Here is a 22,337-nt window from a genome sequence, read left to right on the forward strand (position 1 = left end):
GCCAGGAGCTTTGCCTAATCACACAATGGAGGAGTTAGAAGCAGAGTCTTGCATCTGTAGACTCCCAGCCCAGGCCCCTCTCGGTCTCACCTCCTCCTTCTCTGACCTCTTAGCCTCCTCTTCCGAATTTTCCTGCAGATTCTTCAATTCCACCCTCCACCGTGTTCACAAGCACAGAGTCCCAGGCTACCAGCTGGAAGACCCAGGTTCAATCCTGGCTCAGCACGAGACTCCTAAAAGCAAGTCAATTGTTTCTGTGCCTCAGTTTCTGCCTCTGTACAATGGGGGTGATAACCCCAACCTCACCAGGTGGGTGCGCAAATTAGATGAGGTCACACCGGACAGAATCCACCTACAGCCGTAAATGACTTTCCATGTACTCTTTTCTGCTCTCACTGCTCCCAGGATCTGTCCCATTTTCATCCCTCTGTCTTTTCTTCGGCCCTCCATCTTCCTACCCTGTGCTCGGCTAGGGGAGCTACAGAGCCACAGAAGTTCAGAGCTGGAAGAAAACTCATTTTACAGATAGGGAGATTGAGGCCAAGCAACTTACTGACGGTCTCACAGCCCCGCTGGGACCCGGGGGTCTCCCGACCCACAGCATTCTCCATACCGCCTTCCCTTGCCGCCTTCCCTTGCCGGGAATGAGTTTCCCGCCTCCCCCACCACTCCCGATGCTCCGCCCCAAAGAGCACAACCTCCTGGGTTCTGAAAGCAGTGTTAACCCCTTGCTGCCCGTAGCCTTCCTCGGCCTCCAGGCCGCGATGAATTTCTAAGGAGTACCGGATGGGGGGGCAGAAAGGAAATTATTTTGCGCTCGGTCCAAACTCGCCCTGTCCCCCAAGGGTGACACACTGTGACCCCGAAACCCGGGCGCCGCGCCTCACCTGCAGCAGCTGCTCTGATTGCAAACTCACTTCCTGCTTCCGGCTCCCCCATTCATCGGGGCTCCGCGAACTCCGTCCTGCTGTCCAATAGTCGAGCCTCGGAGCCTGGATGGGCGTCGGCTCCAGTCAATAGGCGCGCCGAGGCAAACTCCGCCTGCCCGCCCACTCCCCGCCCAGGCGCTACGGGGTCAAGCGCGTAATGGCCCCTGCGGCCTTGGCCTTTGTCCGCAGGCGCGCGACGGCCAGGAACCTACGTGGCCGGCTTGGCCGTGGCCTAGTCCCGGCAGACGGGGCTGACAAGCTCCCCCGACGGACGGAGCATGAGGGATTCCCACCCCCCGCCCCAGCCCAGGCCCCGCTCTCCTTTGGGGTTTTTCCAAGTCCCTCAGCCTCAGTGTTGCAGGTGGGAACCGCATCATGGGAATGATGTGGCTCCCCCTTCCTCAATGGATTCGAGAGCCAGGAGGTGGGGACCGCAAACCGCTCAGTGTGAGCAATCAAGGAATGCAGGCTAGAGGCGAGGGGGCTCCTGCCAGGGCCGAGATGGTCCCACCCGTGTGGGGTGCGCAGAAACGCTCCCAAGTGCATCACTGCACCGCCACCGCCTCACCTCGCCGTGGGCCTGGGGGGCAGCCGCTAGACATCTCTGAGCCTCGGTTTCCTCAGCACAAAGGGGCGAGGGGCCTGGCAGGTTCTTGGTGCTGGCCGTGTGCCTGGTAGATGAGAAAGCCTCCTGGGCTGCCCAGGGCAGAGCCGGGCCTGAGGTCCACTCTTGCGTGTCTGAACAGACTCACAAGAAGACAGCCTGGTGGGGCACTGGTGTGCAACTGCCTGGCACCCCGCGTTGGGGGCACTGTGAGGGCCCCAGGTCAGAGTGGGGGCAGAGCCAGGCCATGTCAGGTCAAATCAGGCCTCTGCTGCCTACTGGCTGTGTGTCCTTGGGTGGGTCACTTTACCTGAGTCTTGACTTCCTCAGCTAGAAAACCGGGCTAATAATTGTCTCTACTCCAAGGGATGTTGTAGACTTGAGTGAAGTGTTGACTGGGCAGTGCCACCCCCTAGTGTTGTGCAGAGAGGGGTGTGGGGAGAGGGGATGCCTGAAATCCACACACCCTCCTTGCCAGCCTTTGCCACACCTGTGTCTAAGCCCAGAGCATCATCTGTCTACCACGGGCACCAGTTTCTTATTCACAAAGTGCCCAAAGCCCTACTTGACAGAACAGTGCTAGTGACTGTTGGCTCTGATGATGATTATCATTACAGGGAGGAGCTCAATTAATTGGTCTCTGTCCTTAAGAAAGTCATCCCTCTTCTTCCCTGTGCCTCAATTTTCATTGTCTTTAAAATGGGTATAAAGTCTTCCCTGACTTGGGGTGAAGTTGAAATGTACACCAGTAAAGGAGGTAGTGCTGTCTATTGCTACCAGCGGGCAGCTCAGGCCAGCAAAAGATCCCAGTACTCCTGAGACCCCTCAACCAAGCTGCATTTTATGGCCACTCACGGAGGTCCTGTGCCAGCAGCTTGACATAGAGGATCTCATTCAATTCTTGTAAAGCCCGTGAGACAGGATATCATCATTTTACCCATTGTACAGATGGGGAAACTGAGGCTAATAGGTTCATTGACTTCCCTAAGGCCAGCCAGCATGTCCTCAGGTATCCCTGAACTGGGATCTAGCCTTACTTAGACCTTTCACCACACTGTCCCCTCCACCGGCCCCAATACACACACACACACACACACACACAGAATATCACACAAAGCAGTCCACTCACACCCTTGGCTCTTTGCCATGGGACTGAAGAAGGGGTAGGTGAAGTAATATTAAGTACATACTATGTTACAGGTGCCCTGCATACATTCCCAACCATCTGGTGACGTAGGGACTATTACTCCACTTAACAGTTAGGGAGACTAAGGCTCCAAGAGCTGGAAAGGGGCAGAGCTGGGCCAAGACCAGGCTGTCTGACCCCCTCCACCACTACCCGAGTTCTCCCTTGGGTCGTACCTGTGCCCTTTGCTTCTCTCTCCTCCCAGAGTCTGGGATTCTCTACTAGAAATGGGATCAGAGTGTTCCCCTGTCTGGTTTCCAACCAGATCAGAAGAGAGAACAACTGGGATTAGTTGGATTCCTAGTGCTTTTCATGTGTGGAGGAGTTGCAATGCTCCCACATTCATCCCAGCATCCCCATCTGAGCTCCCCCACTGTGGCAGTATGATGCTCTGGAAGTAAGAATCTGATCACATCCTTCTCTCACCACCCACAGGTGCCCTCTGTCCTCAACAGCCCCAGGTCTGGTCTCTGTGGCCCCAGCCAGGTGTTTGGCCTGGGGCAGGTCCCTCTCCTTGGAATCTGTACTCCTTAAGGCTCTGGCAGATGTCTTCCACCGGGAATAATGCCCAGGTTAGGACTGTACTCAGAGCCTCTTCTTCAGATTTTTCTATTTCCGGAACCTCCATCTACCTGTCTTCCTAGCTCACTCCCCCTAGGAACGGTCTGGGGGCAACCCCAGCAGCATCCCAAACTTGCCTTAGCTATCAGAGAGAGGTGACGCTTAGCTAAGATGAACAGGGGTCCAGTTCAGTCTTGGCCTCCATGGAACCAAGTCCCACCAGGCCCCAGCCCAACATCCCCAACCCTCATTCATCTTTTTTGTCCCTGCCACACCTTTGTCCATGCTGTTCCCCTTACCTGGGCTGCCTCCCAACTCCTCCCGCCCCCGTCCAAGGAAAGCAGCACAGTGTGATGAAGAGGGCAGGTTCTGAAGCCAGACAGGCAGCCGTGGATTCGAATCTGGCTTGGTCACTCTAGCTGTGTGACTTGGAGCATGTGCCTTAATCTCCCCGCACACAGAAACAGTAACACCTCCCTCCCTGGGTTACTGTGAGGATTAAATAACAAAACCTCCAAGAAGCAGAGCCCGTGCCTGGTGAGTGCTCAATGAACGTAGTTATTATTCTCGTTAGCACGGTGCGGGGCACACAGTGGGCATTCGGTAATGGCAGCCCTTGTGTCACAGCCAACGCTCTGGAACCGCGAGTCCTCTCTCCTCCCTCAACTCCTGACTGCCCACAAGCGAGGTTCCCAATCCTCCATCCAGCATCTTCCCCGTCAGCATGGTCCCAACCTCTTGCTCCAGCCTCCCTTCTGCCTCCCTGCAGCCCCACTCAGCCACTCTGAACCCCTCACTCAGCTCCCTGCTTACTTAACCTGAGCCTGTGCTTGGCCTCCCTTCTGCCTAGAGCACCCCCCTTCCTGTGGGGGATTCTGATGCAGCCATTGGGGCTGAGCTCCTACACACCTCCTCAGCGAAACTTCCCTCACTTTTCCACCCGCCAGTGAGACCTGCTCCACAGCCCCTGATAATTCTCTGATCCTGGCACACAGGAAGCCATGCTGTCATTCGGCAATTTGGTCTGTCATCCACTAAACTGTGAACTCCACTGGATAGGGAACCAGGTCTGATTGTCTCTGTGTCCCCAAAGAACCTTGGCATGGAGTGCAGCCCACAGTGGGTATCAGCAGATGCCAGCCCCAGCCTGCCACCCACCCATCACTCGCACGGGGGCTGGAGGCACTGCACGCATGCAGGACACGTGGGATTTGTGAGGGCAGCTGAGCAGCAAGGTTTATAGAGGAACCCAGGGCAGCAGCAGGGTGAATATCTGGAACTGGGTCGGCAGGCTCAGGGTGCAGCCAGCCTAAGCTAAGGGTCAGGGGCCCATGGCCCCTTCACTCCCCCAGGGGCACAGTGTAGGCGGCACGATGTGGGATGCCCCAAGAAGGGCCAGGGCATAGAGGTGGGCTTCCCTCCATCAGCCCGGGACAGAGCCAGTACTGAGGGCCCCATCATTCTGACTGGGGTAGGGGTCTCGGGGACCCCCTTGGGGGCCAGAGTTAAAAGGAGAGGCGCACAGCCCATCCAACGTGTCCATCTGGTGTGGCTAGGTGCCAGCAGACAGAGTCCCACATGCAGAGCTCCCTCTGGGCTGCAGGAGGTGGGGGACCTGGGTGGGCAGGCAGGTGCAGCAGCAGGGGACCCCAGGTAGTTTAGTCCAGTGGCCCCTGGAAAATGAGGCGGACGCAGCCATGCTCGCCAGTGAGCCAGGCCCCACAAAAGGGGCAGGCAGCGTGGAAAGCGTGGGTGCCATGGGGCAGTGGTGTCTGGGCCCAGTAGCGGGCAGTCTTCTCAGAGCAGACATGGCCGCAGGGTGCAAAGGCGTGGCTGGGTGGCCCAGGGTCCAGGCAGAGGCCGGCCTCCTGGCCAAGCCAGAGGGGCACGTAGGGCCCCACGAGGCGGCAGAGTGGACATTCGCGCTCCTGGGGGCCCCGCTCTCGCCGGCAGCCCCAGCCGTGGTAGCCGTGGACATGGCCGCAACGGACGTAGACCCAGGGCTGCTGCTTGTCGGGTGCTGTGCGGCCACGGGCTGGACTGGGGAAGGCCAGAGTGCTGAGGCCCACAGGACACTGGGGTCGCGCCGCGTTCGCCTCCTGCCGCTGGGCCTCCAGCTGCTTCAGCGTGGGTGCCCGCAGCAGCCCTGCCGGCGTGCGCCACAGTAGTGTGGCCCCACACAGGTCGATGAGGGAGCCATCCTGCAGCACATTGGACTCGTTTTCCACCTGCCAGGGGCAGCAGAAGGGCCTTACTGCCCAAGAGGCTCCCAAACCCCCTGCCATTGGGTAGCCATCACCCCAGCCAAGCCATCAATCCATCCCACTGAGCCTCCCTGGAGAGGGCACCCTGGACCAGCGGGGCAGCTGGGGCAGAGGACGGGGGAGGGCTGGGACTGAGGAGGGGAGATGAGTGAGAAGCCACGTGGGAGGGCAGGCAGGGGCTCCCAGGCAACACCATCCCTCACTTTCAGCGGGATGTGGGCCTTGGTCACCTTATCTGTCAAATCAGGAGGTCTGGACCAAAATCGGGTTTTTCTAAAACGTTTTCCCGTGTTCTCTCCTAATGGCAGAGGCAGGAAACGCCTCTATCGGAAACACTGGGGACTTAGCCCAAAGCAGCTGTCCGAAGGGCTGTGGTTAGAAGCAAGGACTCTGGTGCTGGAGACTGGGTGTGAATTCTGGGCTCACTGTTTACTAACTCTGTGTCTCTGGTGGCGTAACTCAACCTCTCTATGTCTTAATTTCCTAATCCTCCAGATGGATTCCACTTCCCCAAGAATCAAGTGGTTCTCATGAATCAATCACTGTACACACTTGGGACAGTGCCTGGACCATAGTGGGTGCTCAGTGAGTGTATGCTAGTGAAACAGTCACATACATGATTTAAAAAATAATGTCTCCCCAAGTCTCCCGCTAGAACTGACGCTCTGGAAAGATAAACTATGCTTTTCCTTGAGGTTCTGCATCTCCTTGCCGACACCCAGGAAGAACTCTGCGTGACCCATGTGAGGAGCTTGGCCACACAACCTTGGGCACGTCCCTTCCTCTCTCTCAGACTCTCTCAGCTCCTAATATGAGTTCTCTGATCTGTACCATGTGCAGCGTTACTGTCACCTGTGTCAGAAATACTCCAAGGCCCTTTCCCACTGGGAGAGGATAATAAAGCTAAACCCATCTGAACGTGACAGACACATTACAAACTGCCAACACTTTCGGCTATAAACTGCTCACACACAGGCCAGGTGTGACACTCACAAGAGGGTGTGATTTTTTAAGCTGCCGGCATCCTCAAAGCCGCTTGGTACTGCACTGTGCGTGTGTGTGTGTGTGTGCTCCACTTCACATCACCCACGGACCTCCAGCAGACTGTGGGCTACGCTTGGGGACACTGATCTGGTCCTCTCTGTGGGACAAGTGGCACGTGCCCCCAGATGGAGCCTGTTGGGGCTCCCTTGTGCAGGAGGACTGGAGATCCTCTCCTGGCGTGGGCAGGGGGAAGGGCAGATTGGGAGGGCCTGGGAAGAAAGAAGAGGTGAGGCAGGGATGGAGCAGGTCACCTACCAGCTTCCCCCGCTGCTGTGCCGAGCGGCTGTCCCTCAGAGTATACACGTTCCCACAGACAGAGATCTCCCGCCAGACACCCGGGGCTGAGTCCTCAGAGAAGCCGCCTGCTGGGTGCATCACCAGGACCCCATTGGTGGTTAAGCCGTCCATCAGGCCGTCGGGGGTCCGCCATTTGGCCGCCCGCTCCTGGGACCACATGTGGGATCAGATCACATCTCCGAGTGGCCCCCAGCAGGCTGCAAGCCAGGGGTGCTGCCCCTCTACCCTCCAGGTCAGAGGTGGCCTGGACTGGACTGGAATTGGTGCTACCTGACTTTGGGCATCTCCTGACCTCTCTGGGCCTCATTTTGCTCATTTGTTAGGTGGCGTTGCTAATCCCTACATAGGTCATGGTTATGATGATTACTGCGGGCTGGATGTAGGATCACCCCAGGATGCTGCCCCTCCCCAGCCTACTCCTCTGCTCACTCTCAGATGAAGCGCCGGTCCCTGCCTGGGGGGCTCACTCACTCCAAGGAAGATGTTGCTGGAGGCATCGAAGCCAGCGGCATAGATGCGGGCAGTATAGGGCGGCCGGCGGTCACAGAGGATGCGGCAGGCATAGCGGGAGATGGTGCTCTGGGCAGAGGGGCCCTCAGCAGCTCCTCCTCCGGGGGACGTGTCTGTTACCACAAAGTCGATCATGTTCTCCGTGGAGCGGCCGATCTGTGAGGGAGGGGAGGGCAAGCACAGGGATGCTGTGTGCACAGGTCAATCCCACGGGCTTCCCACCCCAGGGTTCCCGGCAGTTGCTCTGCGTGCAGGGTCATCAACAGTGAGAGGGCAGCACCATCCCAACTCCTGGGGGTCTCCAAATCCAATCGCCAGGGTCTGGGGCTTCTCCTTCTCTGTCTCCCCAACAGCTCTGGGGAGCACCCCACTCAATAAAAATTAGTTGATTTGATGATAGAACAGTGCAAGGAGCACTCAAATATTAGCAGCAAATAGTGAATTTTTAAGAAGTATTTACTATATACCATGCTAAGCATTTTATGTGCAATATCTTGGTTAATCTTCCTAACAATTCCATGGGGTGGGTACTATTAAGGGCCCCACTTTACAGATGGGGAAACCAAGGCCCAGAGAGGTTAAGTGACTCTTGCCCAAAGTCACCCAGCTACTAAGTGATGGAGCTGGGATCTGAAGCCAGGCAGTCCAACTCTCATACACACTCTGAACCCCTGAACTGGATGGCCTCCTGCAGCCTGGGAGTCTGGTCTTGGCTGTGAATCTTGATGCAGCCACTGACTTGCGGTGTGACTCTGGGAAGTCAACAGCCGTCACTGGGATGTCCTGCTTCCTCACCTGAAGAGTAGTCGCCTGCACTGAGTGCCCCCAAGCACCTTCCCCACGGCCTTTGGTCCTCCAGCCTCACCCCAGAACACCTGCAGAGCTGAGTGTTGAGGCGTGGTGGCCCAGTGGCCAGGAGGCCTGTGGAGGGGCCCGAGCGTACCTGGAACATGTCTGTGTCGCTGTCATGTGTGTACTCGACTATGACCGAGTGGCTCCGGGACAGTGTGTACGAGATGCTGTGCTGGCCACGGTTACTCAGTGCCTGGCAGGGAGAAAGGAGAAGTCACTTCCCAGCACACGTGGCCATGAGAAGTGTGAGCCACTAAGCCAGAAGCTGGAGCCCCAGACCCCACGGCCACTCCCAGAGAAGGGGCGGTTCCACCCTTTGCAGAGGGTATACTGTGCAGCCGGCTCTTTACCTAGTTACCTTAGTTGATAGCTACAGCCCCCCAAGGAGGTGGCATGGTTATTATGCCCATTTTACAGTTAAGGGAACCGCAGCTCAGAGAGGAGAACAAACTGGCCTAAAGTCACACAGCTGGAAACAGCAGAGCCCAAATTCTAACCCAAATCCTCTGAAGCCAAAGGCTTTTCTGTCGCCATTATTGTGTGACTGTCACATCCCCTCTCTGAGCCCTGGCTGCCTCTAAAATTATGCTGATCATTTCCATCCAATGGATGGGCTCTGGCAGTCAAGGAAACACTTTGCAAACTGCAGAGGACTGTGCACACTGTAAGGGATCTCCCATCAGCACCATTTCTCTGGTAGCCCAAGGAAGGGAGTGAAGACACAGTGGGCTCCCCTGCGCCAGTGGAGCTGTGGGCAGGTAGGACTGGGAAGGCTGAAGACCCAGGACTTGGGCAGGGAGGGCAGGACCAGCGCCCAGGTCTGCTGGGACAAGCTGCTTGCCTTGGAGACGAGTGGTGTGGAGATGTGGTGCATGACATCTGGCTTCACTCCGTTGGCATGCGGCCGGCGGCTCAGCGCCAGGCGGCTTCGCCGGCGGCCCTTGTCCCCACTTGCCAGACACCCATTGTAGCTGTGGATGTGGGGGGTTAAGAAGAAAGGGTTGCAGGGAGAGAGAGAGAAAGTGAGCCCCTGAGAGACTAGGAGGAACTGCTAACTTCTGGGAAGATCCTACCTTAGTAAACAAGCCCCAGAACCACCCGAAACTAGAAGACTCTGCTATGTCAAATCACTGCCTTTGGGAGAGGGGTCGGAGTTAGAAGGTCTTCAAAAGGCCTTTCATTCAACTAACCAGTGTTTTCTGGACACCTGAGCCCTGTCTGGCCAGGTGCTAGGAGCTGGGGTAGCATAGATGACACACAACGGGTCAGTTCTGTGTCCTCAGCGGCAGGGGAGGGAGGTCCTCAGCTTTTCAAGGAACCTGGATGCCACCTGCCATGACCCAGGCACAAGCCAAGTGAGCCACAGGCCCAGAGGCAGGAGAAGGCAATTCTGGCCTCGGGATCAGGTTTCCGGGAGAGGCAACACCTATACTGGGCCTTGAAGAACTGGAAAGGATTCACCTTTAGTAAACTGTCATTTATTACACCACACGTACTACTGGAAACCAGAAAGAAAGAAAAAAAAAAAATAGACCCACAATGCCACTACCTCCATATATCCATACACGTCAAATTTCTACCTTCCTTTCCAGCTCTTGTCCGGAGGGAATGACTGCGGAAGGCAAAGATGGGGTGAGTCATAGCCTTGATCGCTGCCATGTACTGGAGCCTCCCGTTTTCCTGGTGCTTCACGTTATTAATTACCTAATGGAATCTGTGCGATGTCCTGCCAGGCAAGTATCCTTCCCATTTTACGAATGAGGAAAATTGAGGCTCAGGGAGGTGAAATGACTTGTCTGACGTCCCAGGTTAGTAAGCGGAAAAGTCTAGATTTGAACTTGGGTCTGTCTGACTCTGGCCTCTCTTAGAGAAGCTCTTTTAGATGGAGGGCTCACCCTGGGCAAAGGCCCAGAGGCTGGCAGGGTTTGGTGAAGTCAGCGAATGGTGACTTGGGTGGTAAAGCGCGGTAGGGGAAGATGAAGTTGGGGGAAGAGCCCTGAACACCAGGCTGAGGAGTCTAGACTTTATTCTGTAGGCACTGGGGAGCCACAGAAGGTTTTGCAGCAGGGAGTGACAGGATGAATAGCTGCCAAATACAGCCAAGGACCACCTGGATTAGAATCTTCTGGTGAGCTTGTTCAAATACAGATTCCCTGGCCCCACCCATGGAGATTCTGATTCTGTAGGTTTGGGAAAATACCATCAATGGGTATGTTCAACGTACTCTCCAGGTGGCTCTGATGTATAGCCCGTGTGGGGCTTCAGGGCTCTGCGGAGAACAAACAGCTGTCAAGAGGGCCTGCACCTTTGGGTCTGCACTCTCCCCCGGCAGTGGCCTCGCCCTCAGCTGCAAAGCCAGCCCTTCCTTTGGGACACCAAGCAGCTGCTTTTCTAACACAAGCACCCAAGAGGAGTATCACTTTTGCCCTTGTAAGCTCTTCCCACGTATGGGGGTTGGGGCAGTTCAGAACACAGGCTTGGGGCTCAGACGGGCCTAACTTAAATCCCGGTTCTTCCACTTATCACGTGACCTCTATAAACTGGGGCTAATGTATTAGGACCTATCTCACAGGTTTATTGTGAGAACTAAAGGAGATAAAGCATTTAAAAATGCTTGGCACAGAGTTTGGAGTATATATAGCAAGCCCTTGATAAATGTTAGCTATTATTACTACAAAAATGAAAGCACATGGCATGTACCTGTCAACAAATAGTACCCGTTATTATTTCTAAATAATCATCATAATGATAACATTACATATCAGATATTTTCTTCAGGGCAGGTGGCAGAGACAGAGGCCAAAAGAAGGTACAGATGGGGGAGGAAGAAGAGGGATCTGTGCCCGGGGAAGAGTTAAGTGGGTGGTGCAGGGACCCTGGTCAGGCAAACACCAGGAAGGCATGAGGTCTACCCAGCCACCAACTCACGTCGCTTCCTCTCTCCTGGCCTCAGTTTTCTCATCTGTAGTGTGAGGGTCAGCTGTGGCTTAGTGAAAGTGCACTAGACCTAGAGTAAGAAAGACCTGGGTCCAAATCCCAGCCCTGCCACTTACCAGCTGTGTGCCCTTGGGCCAGTCACTTCCCCTCTCTGAGCCTCGGTTTCCTCACCTCCTTCCTCACAGCATCTTTGTGAAGATTGAAATGAAATAATGTCCATGAAAGGGCTTGGCACAGGCCTGCCTCCCAGAACACGTGACACGTGCCAGGCACTGTTCTACGTGTTTTACAGAGATCACCTCATTCATTCCTTCCGACAACCCTCTGAGGTATTATTATCATCCTTATTTTTAAAATGGGAAAACAGAGGCACAGGGAAGTTAAGCAACTTGCAGAGGTAGGATTTGAACCAAGCAGTTTTGCTAGAGAACCAGAGTTCTTCACCCTGGACTACACACACTTGGCGCTCTATGAAAGGCAGATGATGTTACTTTTTTCTGATCTAACTTTTTTCTGAAACATCCATGGGTAGTTAGAGTTGTCTCAGTAATTTATGAAAAATGGGAAGATAAAATAACAAGAATTGAGGTGGGTTTGGTCAACTTTGTCTCTCAGCTGGGAAGGTGAGGAGGGACAAACAGCAGAAGGCCACATATGGGGAGAAGTGGGGCCCTTGGCCTGGCTGCCCTGGGGGGTGCCTGGTGCCCCACCCCACCTGGACCAGGGATGCTCACCCCAGAACGATGAGTTCACCATACTTGATGGGCTCCACGCCTGGCTGTGCATCTTCACTGGGAGGAGAGAGTACGCAAGTGCCCTGGTTTCCAGGGTGCCGGAGGTCTGAGGCTCTGGGGGACCCCACTTCAGGGTTTCCTTCCAACACCATCCTGGGCACAGTGGGAGAGGAAAAAAAGAGCTTTGCAGACTTCCACCCCAACCTCCCTCAATGCCAGCTCTGGCCTGCTGCGGGATCACTGAGGCTAAGATCAGAGTGACCTTTCACCCCATCTGTTGCTATGGCGACCACTTCACCTCTGCCTCCCCTAAACTGCTCTGGGGGGTTGCTGGGATACCAGAGAAGGGAGATGGATGAGATGGAACCAAGATGGAGGGGCAGCACAATCAGAAGGTCAAGATTTGGTACAGCCAGAAGGACGGACCAACTTGGGGTGGCCGGGACCTCAGTCTCGGATGTGCTTGAAAGAGGGGGCACCCCAGGATTTGGGGCCCTTACTCCTCATCTTAGACTCAGTTCTTGGGTTTAGCGCTCAGACCCGGGACCTCTGAGTAGTTCTTCTGTCAGGTTCTTGGAATCTATCTGTCCATCTTAATCTTCCTGCTCCTTTGCAGGTCTAGGCCTCTGTCTGTCTGTCTGTTTTCTCAATGACTCTCTGTCCTCGCCGCTGTCCTTTTCGCCGTCTCTCTTCCATCCTCCTCCCCAACTCCGCCTGTCTGGCCACGTCCACCTCCCCATCCATCTGCCTCAGTCTCCCCTTCTTGGCCTTGCCCTGCAGGCAGGCCTCTGGACCTCTCCCGGGTGCGCGCCCCCTCCCTCCCTCAGGTGTCTGTCTGCAGTCCCCCAGCCGCCCGGGTCTCTGGAGGCCTGTGGGGGCGGCTCTCCCCCTTCCGGCTCCGGCTGCAGCAGAGCCCGTCTCCGCAGGAAGCCTGTTTGGAAAACATCCCCGCGCAGAACAGACTGCGCCGGGGCAGGCCCGCGCCCCGCGCCCGGGGCAGGCACAATGACGGCCCAGCGCATACGCAGATACACACCCGGCGGCCCCTCCACACAAACACGCGCGCGCACGCACACAGTCCCGCACAGTCCGAGCCCCGCGGGCACTGCCCGGACGGGCGCAGAGCCCACCCCGGCCCGCGACCGCAGGCGCCAGCGCGCAAACAGCCACAGGCGCCCGCCCTCGGACCCACTCCCTCTGCCACCTCCAGACACGCTAACACGCCCCCCACGCCCGTCGGGGCCCGCCTGGCGCAGCCCCCGCCCCCTCCGCCCCGGCGGCCTCACCTGGCCGCGCTCCGAGCCCCGCTCGGCGCCGCTCCCTCTGCGCCTCGCCCCTGCTCGGCCCCGGGGCCGCTGCGGCGGGATGGGCCCGGCCCGCGGCGGCTCCGCGCTGCCTCGTCACGGGGACACCCGCGGCCCGGGGAGGGGGACGAGTGCGAACCACCACGCTCCGCCCCCTGCCCCGATGCCCCGCCCAATTGGGCCCGCCCCCAGGAGAGCCCCCGCCCCATCCTAGACTCCACCCCTTGCGGAGAAGCTTAGCCTTAGTCGGCGGAGCCCCGCCCCTTCTCAGGAGACCACGCCCCTTTCCCGGGCCCCGCCCCGGGCCCTGGGAAGCCTGCCCACCGCTCTGTCTCAGGAACTCCCTCCACCGTCTTCGGTGGCTCAGGGACTCCCCATAGTCTACGTGACCCCCTCCCCCAGTTGGGGCTCCCCAGACCCCGTCCTCATTTCTGGGGACTTCGGGGTTCTCCCGGAAATCCGGGCGCCCCCTCCCCCGCCGCACGCCAGGGCCTTCGCAGTGGGCGGGAGGCCCCTTTTCCCACCTTAGGCCCGGGACTCCCCACCTTCCCTCCGAGACCCCGCCTCCCATCTGGGGAAGCCGCAGGATTAGATGGGAGCGGGGGCGGGAAGGAGAGAGAGAAGGAAAATACCAGAGGAGGCGGAAGAGGGGGTGTGCGTCAGCAGGGAAGTCGAGGAAAGCGGCTGCGTTTGATTCGAGTCGCAAACCTGTCTTCCAGCCCGGCTCAGCCGCTTTCTCGCTGGATGACCTCCGGCTGGCTCTGGGCCCCCAGGTGTCCAGAAGCACATCCATCCTGCCGCCCTCATGCACACACGACCCGATACGCCACAGAGGGGATGGAGACCCTTGGGGGCGGGCTGCCCCTTCGGGGCCTTGGCTTGCAAGAGATCTCGTTTATCAGTCTGTGCTAGGTGCTATGCTCTGTGCTTTGAGCAAAATAAGCCCTTTAATTCCTGGGAGGCAGGAATTGTTATGACTAGGGAGGGCAGGCTGGGGCTCAGAGGTGCAGAGCAGGAGAGACCAGAGATGCATCAGAGAAGAGCCTTACAGCTGATTATCTCTTGGTCTCTTTGGCACTATAACCAAGGCCTAGGGGAAGCCCAGAGGATGGACCCTTAACCTGCCTCTTTGGAGTGAGTGTTTTATTGAGGAAATCAAGGAAGGCTACCAAAAGGAGATGGCCTTTGGCCCCAGTCATGAAGGATAAGTGAAAGTTTGTCCTCACCTTCCTGAGAGGGAGCATCCTGCCCACCTAACTTGTTGCTTGTGAAGCTCCCAGTCGCAGAGACTCCCCCTGGGCCCCACCACATCCACACAGCCCACTAACTCCCCCACCTAAAAATAGTCCAAGATACCAACTGCTTTGCCAACTGTTCTGGGGCCCCAGCAGCCAGATGAAACAAGAAAGCAGCAGACAGCATGTCCTTTAGGGACAAAGGCACTCATTAATCAAAGCGAAACTCCCTGGGAGGCCACCGCCAAGCAGGCTGGACTGTTGGGCTGCAGCAGCAGATCATGCAAATCCTGCACCACAGATTAGCTCCCATCCCTGAATGCCTACAGTATGCCCGCCTTCATGCCAGGTATGCACGGCCACCATAGAACATGGGGACACTGGGACAGTCTCACTCCCCTTTGCACTCCCAGCTTCCAGCACATTGCCTGACAGAGCAGGCCCTCAGTGAAATAGTGCTGAATTACTGTTAGAATCCCCAGTTTACAGATGAGGAAACTGAGGCTGGGGGGGGATACATGCCCCAGGTCACACAGCCAGGCAGGTATGGACCTGAAGTTTGACCAGAGCCCTAGTGCTATCACCTGACACCAGACTGCAGGGAGGAATGGCTGAGAGAAATTGCCAGGATTCACCACAGGAGGCAGAGATTTCTCCTGGAGTAGAGCGCTGGGATCAGAGCCTTGTGGTGGGCATGCGCAGACCACAAGGGGCTCCGGGAGCCTGGGGTGGGCCTGATCCCAGCATTGGCCATGTTGGGCAGAGGAAGGGAGAGTTGGGACACCACCAGCAGACACAGATGCCCAAGTTCCAGTCACCGCTTCTGGATCGAAGTCCCACGCTCTGTTCCAAGAACTCCAGCTTCTTAATCTCTCTAGGCCTCAGCTTCCCTACATGTAAAGTGGGAATAATAATAGCAGCTATCTGTCGTGGGATAAGAATTTGCAGTAGTGTTCTGAAATCCCTTTGTTCGGCCGCTATCTTCTCTCTCCTCAATCTAGATCTTGACCCTATTGCTTCAAAAAAAGGGGCAAAAAAAGGAACAAGATACCACTTTTGTTTCTTCAATTCTTGGGTTCAAGTGCCCGAAGACGAGGGGCTGGCATAAACAGTTTGGAAGAATATTTGTGTATCTAGTTGAGGAAGAATGTTGAAAAAACAAAACAAACAAAAAGCCACAACAATACCCTTTCTCTGGGCTAGGAGATTTGGAGGGGAGAGAAGGAAGAGCTGAAATGCTGGGCTCTGCCCTTGAGGCCTTGTTGTAGGTGGGAGGGTGGGGTTGGGAAAAGACAGAACCCTTGGTTGGCTTTGGGAATCCAGAGCAGAGGAGGCCTGGGCCTCATTTCTCAGGCTGGAGCTTTATGGGGTTTTTTTAACTAATTTTTTTGGTGTGTGAGGAAGATCAGCCCTGAGCTAACATCCGATGCCAGTCCTCCTCTTTTTTTTGCTGAGGAAGATTGGCCCTGGGCTAACATCCGTGCCCATCTTCCTCTACTTTATATGGGATGCCGCCACAGCATGGCTTGACAAGGGGTGCATCAGTGCACACCCCGGATCTGAACCTGCGATTCGGCCGGAGCGCGTGCACTTAACAGGTATGCCACTGGGCCGGCCTCCAGGCTAGAGCTTTGGAGGGGATCCCCGGGAGCAGAGGGAGGGTAGCAGTGGGCGGGGCTCGTGCCTGTGCCTGTGCCTGTGAGGGCTAGCCCACTGAGTCTTGGATGCATGAGTGGCAGAGGAAAGCCTTGAAATTTCTGTGCCCAAGAAGGGCAAAGCTCAGAGAGGCTGTTGGGTCCTAAGGGGTCTCACAGCTGACAGGAGGTAGGCTCAGGGTACCTGGATTGACAACCAGAGGCCAGTAAGATGCAGGTATCTCAGTAGATGCTAGTAAGATTCCAGGGACACTGGTCCGCAAGCCTCTGGCTTCTCCCAGTGTTGTGATGCCAGGGAAGTCTTCTAGCATCTGAGAAGCCATTCCAAGTAGAAGAGAGTTGAGGAGGGTGAAAGACTCAAAAGGCATGAGTTTAAATCTGGAATGACTGAGAAAAGCTGAAGCTTACGAGATGACATTGTCTCCCAACAGGTGCAATGGAGACTCGAGAGAGAGATGATGTTTAGTTCTGGAACAGGGGTGAGCAAACTACAGCGCACAGGCCAAATCCAGGCTGGTGCCTGTTTTTGTAAACTATGTTTTATTAGGGCCTTGGCACGCCCGTTTGCTCATGTATCGTTTATGGATGCTCTCATGCTACAACAGCGGAGTTGAATAGGTGTGAGAGAGACTGTATGGCCAGCAAAGTCTAAATATTTACTGTCTGGCTCCTTACCAAAAGAGTTTGCTGACTTTTATTCTGGAAGGTGGTAAAAGTTATAATTTATGCCCCGTTTTATAATGAAAGGATTGATGGCTTAAACATACACACTTGACACCTCACATGGGGTTGTTGTGAGGGTTAAAACAAATGGTGCTTGTAAACAGCTCATCTCAGTGCCTGGCTGTATAGTTATCTATTGCTGCATAGCAAATTACCTCAAGACTTAGTCACTTAGGATAATATACATTTACTATCTTACACGGTTTCTGGCAGACAGAAATTTGGGAGCGGCTTTGCTGAGTGGTTCTAGCTTGGGGTCACTCATGAGGTTGCAAGTCCCATGTCAGCTGGAGCTGTAGTCATATGAGAGCTTACCTAGGGCTGGAGCACTCCCTTCCTACAGGATTCTCTCACTTACCTCGCAAGTGAGTGCTGGCGTTTGCAAGAGGCTGCCCATTCCTTTCTGTATAGACTTCTCCTTAGGGATGCTTGAATGTCTCCACATCCTGACAGCTGTCTTCCTTCAGAGTGAGTGATCCAGGAGAGCAAGGTAGAAGCCACGGCATTTTTTTTTTGCCTAGCCTCAAAAGCCACACACCATCATTTCTGTAATATCCTGTTGGTTATGCAGATCAGCCCTATTGGGTGTGGGAGAGAACCACACGAGGGTGTGAATATCAGGAGGCAGGGATCATTCGAGGGCATCTTGGAGGCTGGCTACCACAGACTGCCCTCTGACTCTCCTTCCATATTGAAAATAGACTACCTCCCTCCCCAACCCCCTACTCCATCTCATCCCATTATCGAATCAGCTAGAAGTCCAAAATCTCTTCCTTTTAATCCAGGTCCAGGTGTGCATAAGGCTCCTCAGGTATGGTTCCTTGGATACAATCCCTCAAGAACAGTTCTTCTCCATCTGAAGACCTGTGAACTAAAGAGAGAATTTATCTTCTTCCTCTTACACACCCAACAAACAATGGTGGGACAGGCATAGGGTAATTGTCATGTATGCCCTCCTGGCCAAAAAATGGGAATATGGGAGGCACACAGGAGTCACTGGTACATAGCAATTCTGAAACCTAGCAGGACACAAGCTGGCAGTTTTTTGATTAAGACTCCAACGCCTGGGAAGAATTATCCACGGCTCTTCGTTCCGACCTCTGGGCTGTTAACTTCATCCTCTGAGTCATCCTTCCTGTGTTTGCAGCTGAGTAGTTTTCTCAGCCTGCTTCCTGTCTGTAGAAGTTTGGGGGATCCTAATGCTTCTTTTCCATTTATAATGTGTCCGTCCTTTACACTTCAAGTTGGCGGTGTTTCTGCCAATATGATTCTAAGAACTTGGTAGATTTCTACGAATCTTATTGGGGCTCACTCCATTAGACTTGGCCCATAAATCTCTTTGAGATAAGCCCCTCTTTACCTCGGGCTTATGCTGATAGACAACTCCTGTAAGCTTCCTGAAAGACTTATTGGTTAATGGAAAGGTTCTACTGCCTTAGACCTTTCTGAGGTCTTAACAAGGGATTTTACAGCCATGCTGTGGGCTTCCACTTTATACCATATTTTCCTGACAATGCCCTGTATTTGATTTTTCCCCAGAAGCCATTTGTTAATTTTAGCATTGTTTCTGTCTGGAGAGGCTGGGAATTCTCTAAATCATCAAATCCTAACTCGTTTTTGTTTCAAGTGCTTCTATCAGTTTGTATCTCTCCTCTCACCTTTTACTCTAAGCAGCGAGAAGAAATGAGATGGTACCTTCAACATTTTGCCTGGAAGCCTCCTTAGCTAGATCATGCAGTTCATTGGGTACATTTTCTACTTTCCACATTACCACAGGTGACAGTGTTGCTAAATGTCCTTTGCCTGTATAGCAAGGATCTCCTTGCCTTGAGTAGCCAATAACATTTTCCTCACTTCCTTTAGCCTTTACTGTCAGCTTATCAAAGACCATTAGGCTTCTACTGAATGTATCCTTGGGTGCACAGAGTCTTAAAGTGGCTCCCTATGATCCCCAACTCCTGATATTCACACCTTTATGTAATCCTCTCCCCTTGAGTGTGGACAGGACTTGTGACTTGCTTCTAACCAGTAGAATTTTAAAAATGGCAAGATGTACATGATTACATGTATGTGATTGTGTTACATAAGTTTGTAGCATCTGTCTTGCTGGAGTCTTTCTCACTCCTTTGCTGGCTTTGAAGAAGCAAGCTGCTACTTTGTGGGCTGCTTATATTGGGATGCCCATGTGTCAGGGAACTGCAGGTGATCTCTAGGAGCTGAGGATGGCCCCTGGCTATCAGCCAGCAGAAAACTAAAGCTCTCAGTCCTAGAACTTCAAGGAATTTTTCTACCAATAAAAGATGGTCCTTCCCCAGTCGAGTCTCAGATGAGACCACAACCAAAACAAATGCCTTGATCGAAGCCGTGTGAGACCCTATGCAGAGTCCCCAGCTAAGCCGTGCCCAGACTCCTGACCCCACAGAAACTCTGAGGAAATAAATGTGTGTTATGTTAAGCTGCTAGGTTTGTGCTAATGTTATACAGCAATAGATAACTAACACAAAGATTTTCAGATTTTCGCTAACACTATCCTCAGAATCTTTCTAGCCTTTGCTCACTACCCAGTTCCAAAGCCACTCCAACATTTTTAGGCATTTGTTATTGACTCCACTCCTGGCATCAAATCTACATTAGTTATCTGTTGCTGAGTAACAAATTACCCCAAACTAAACAGCTTAAAACAATAAATGTTTATATTGTTACACAATTTCTGAGGATCAGGAATTTGAGAGCAGTTTAACTGGGTGGTCCTGGCTCAGAGTCTCTCATGGGCTTGCAGTTAAGAGATCAACTAGGGGGGCCAGCCTGGTGGTGTAGCAGTTGAGTGTGTGCGCTCTGCTGTGGCGGCCCAGGGTTTGCAGGTTCGGATCCTGAGCACGCACCAATGCACTGCTTGTCAAGCCATGCTGTGGTGGCATCCCATATAAAGTAGAGGAAGATGGGCACAGATGTTAGCCCAGGGCTGATCTTCCTCAGCGAAAAGAGGAGGATTGGCAACAGATGTTAGCTCAGGGCTAATCTTCCTCTCTCTCACACACACACACACAGAAAAAAGAGATCAACTAGGGCTTTACTCACAAAAAGCTTAACTGGGGCTGGTGCATCCACTTCGGAGGGAGCTTGCTCATATGCCTGTAAAGTTACTGCTGGCTGTTGGTAGGAGGTCTTGGTTCTTCTCCACATGAACCTCTCCAGAAGACTTCTTGAGTGTTCTCACAACATGGCAGCTGACTTCCCCAAAACAAGTGACCCAAGATTGTAAGACAGAAGCCATAATATCACATAGTGTTGCTTCTCCTCTACTCTGTTGATAGAAACAATTATATGCCTGCCCAGATTCAAGGAGAACTTAAATCCCACTCCTTGATGAGAGGAATATCTAAGAATTTTCAGCCACATCTTACAACCACCATACCCAACCAAACCACCTGCTGAAATGTAGGACCCTTCTCCCCTTCCCTCACATCTGATTGGACCATAGCTTGGCCCCTGACTTAAAGGCGGTCCATCTATAGGCTATAAGATATCCAATGCCCTTACCAGTTATTAAAGGACAAGTCACAAATAAATTGTGTATGTTGATATAATGAACCAATGAGGATGGATAAACTACAGGCATATACAAGAATATGAATTAATCTTACAACATAACATGGAGGTTTCACTTCTGGAAGGACAGAGTGAGGACCCCTGCAGATGCCACCCCAATCCCCAGCCCCACCATCAGTGAAACTGGTGAAAATTAAAAAACAACAGCAACTATTTAAAGTCTCCGGAAATGGTCTTAAGAGCTTAAAGTAAATGAAGAAACATTTATTCAAGAAAATCTACTATATTTGTCAATTATACCTCAATAAAGCTGAAATTTTAAAAATTAAAAGAAAGAAAATCTACTAAAACTCAGTAGGAAAAGAGAGTCTGTGGTATTTAAACCAAGACCTGCTGCCTCCCTACTCTTCCCATCTCAGTAAGACAGAAACCCTCTCCACACTGGAGAAGCCAAGAACACAGGGCTCCCTGCATCCTCAGGTCCCAGTCGGAGGGCTGTCTTCCCAGGAGGGGCAGGATGTCACCAACCCAGCTACCTTTTGTTGAGGCTAAGTTCTGAGTGAGTGTGGCTGGAAGATGGAGCTTCCTTTTTCCACTCAGCCCCTACTTGTGGGATGGAAGCTCAACCTTGGGCATGGCATTTCTGAGAATACTGGAGCCCCAATCGCCAGCTTGTGGAGCAGGTTCCACTGGGGGTGGGGGGAAGCTGAGGAGACCTGGGGCTGCTGCACAACCCGTCCACCATGTAGTAAATCCTGAAGTGGAGGGTCACTCAGGGAGGAGCACATCATTGTCCTGCCATCACCAGAGCCCAGGCTCAGAAATTTCCCCTAGGGGCAGAAGCGGATAGTAAAAGCAAGAGTTCCAAATCCCTCCCCAAAGGAACTGACTTCATTTGCAAGAGGGCATGGAGAAATTTCAAGTTCAAGCCTAAGGGCACTCTCAAAAACACTAGAGGTTGCAGTAAAAGGCAATTGGGAGGAGATTGATAGACTCTGGATACAGAGGATAAACTGTAGGCTGCTAATTTGCTGGAGAGAAATGGGGAAAGAAACCAACAGGAGGAATCCCTCTGGAGTCAGAACAAATCTGAAACACTGACCTCGGGAACTGTTCCTTCAAAGACTCTGAATTTGATTGGATCAGTTTGTGGAGCAATTTGTGTCCCAGGATGTTGTTGAAGACAGTAGAGAACTCAGCTGTCAATGAGTGGAACTTAACAACTGGATGTGGTCAGGGCAAGAGTCAGTCAAGGAAAACCCTCCCCAAACCACTGTCATCCCAGGGTGACTGTGGGCATACCCAAAGCTGCTCTCCTTGAGGACCAGCAACAGGGGCTTTATACTCAGGCTGCGGGAAGGGGGAGATGGACTTCACTAAAATAATCCAGCCAGTCACTAAACAAGCAAACAACAATGACAAGCCCTAGAGGAGATGCACCAGTACCAAGTTGCTACAATATATTATCTAAAATCTTCTGTTTCCAACAAAAAATTATAAGTCATGCAAAGAAACAGGAAAGGATAACACAAAGACTGGGGAAAAAGTCAAGTGTTGTTAGGATGTGGGGAAATCAGCACACTCACACACTGCTGGTGGGATTGTAAAATGTTGCAGCCACTGAGGAAAACAATCCGGCAGTTCCTCAGTTAAATATAGAGTTACCATATGACCCAGCTATTCCCTTCCTATACGTATACCAAGAGAAATGAAGACATATGTCCACACAAAAACTTGCACACAAATGTTTATGGCAACATTATTCATAATAGCCAAAAGGTGGAAACAACCCAAGTTTCATCAATTGTTGAATGGATAAACAAAATGTAGTATATCTATACAATGAAATGTTATTTGACCATAAAAAGGAACAAAGTACTGATACATCTACGACCTTGAAAACACTATGGATGGACCTTGAAAACAGGCTAGGTGAAAGAAGCCAGTCACAAA

The 22,337-nt window shown here is 53.3% G+C and overlaps 3 protein-coding genes across 6 annotated transcripts in view; 1 reads left to right on the forward strand and 2 right to left on the reverse strand.

Moving 5' to 3' along the window:
• Positions 1 to 905, reverse strand: part of DPP3 (dipeptidyl peptidase 3) — a 30,827-nt gene extending 29,922 nt beyond the window's left edge. Inside the window, exon 1 of one of the 4 annotated variants that reach the window (XM_058526332.1) lies at positions 888 to 905. Coding sequence is in view for 1 of the 4 variants with exons in the window: in XM_058526333.1 (XP_058382316.1) it covers positions 550 to 604 (55 nt within the window). In the remaining 3 variants the exon portion in view is untranslated. Of the gene's footprint in view, positions 1 to 90; positions 446 to 549; positions 623 to 887 lie in introns of those variants that run through there. The other 3 variants (XM_058526333.1, XM_058526334.1, XM_058526335.1) reach the window with 3 other exon arrangements.
• Positions 906 to 3,818: 2,913 nt separating this feature from the next.
• On the reverse strand, positions 3,819 to 13,311 carry PELI3 (pellino E3 ubiquitin protein ligase family member 3). Its single transcript, XM_058526357.1, has 8 exons — positions 13,205 to 13,311; positions 11,919 to 12,071; positions 11,301 to 11,372; positions 9,089 to 9,218; positions 8,339 to 8,440; positions 7,357 to 7,551; positions 6,844 to 7,032; positions 3,819 to 5,508 (listed from the first exon to the last, which is right to left on the reverse strand). The coding sequence occupies exons 2-8, from the start codon at positions 12,068 to 12,070 to the stop codon at positions 4,939 to 4,941; spliced, it is 1,410 nt and encodes a 469-aa protein (XP_058382340.1). The 5' UTR covers position 12,071; positions 13,205 to 13,311; the 3' UTR covers positions 3,819 to 4,938.
• LOC131395881 (uncharacterized) lies at positions 12,290 to 13,462 on the forward strand. Its single transcript, XM_058527687.1, has 2 exons — positions 12,290 to 12,377; positions 12,699 to 13,462. The coding sequence occupies exons 1-2, from the start codon at positions 12,290 to 12,292 to the stop codon at positions 13,460 to 13,462; spliced, it is 852 nt and encodes a 283-aa protein (XP_058383670.1).
• Positions 13,463 to 22,337: the final 8,875 nt, after the last annotated feature.

This window comes from Diceros bicornis, chromosome 31 (genome assembly GCF_020826845.1).
Source record: "Diceros bicornis minor isolate mBicDic1 chromosome 31, mDicBic1.mat.cur, whole genome shotgun sequence".
Taxonomy (NCBI): domain Eukaryota; kingdom Metazoa; phylum Chordata; class Mammalia; order Perissodactyla; family Rhinocerotidae; genus Diceros; species Diceros bicornis.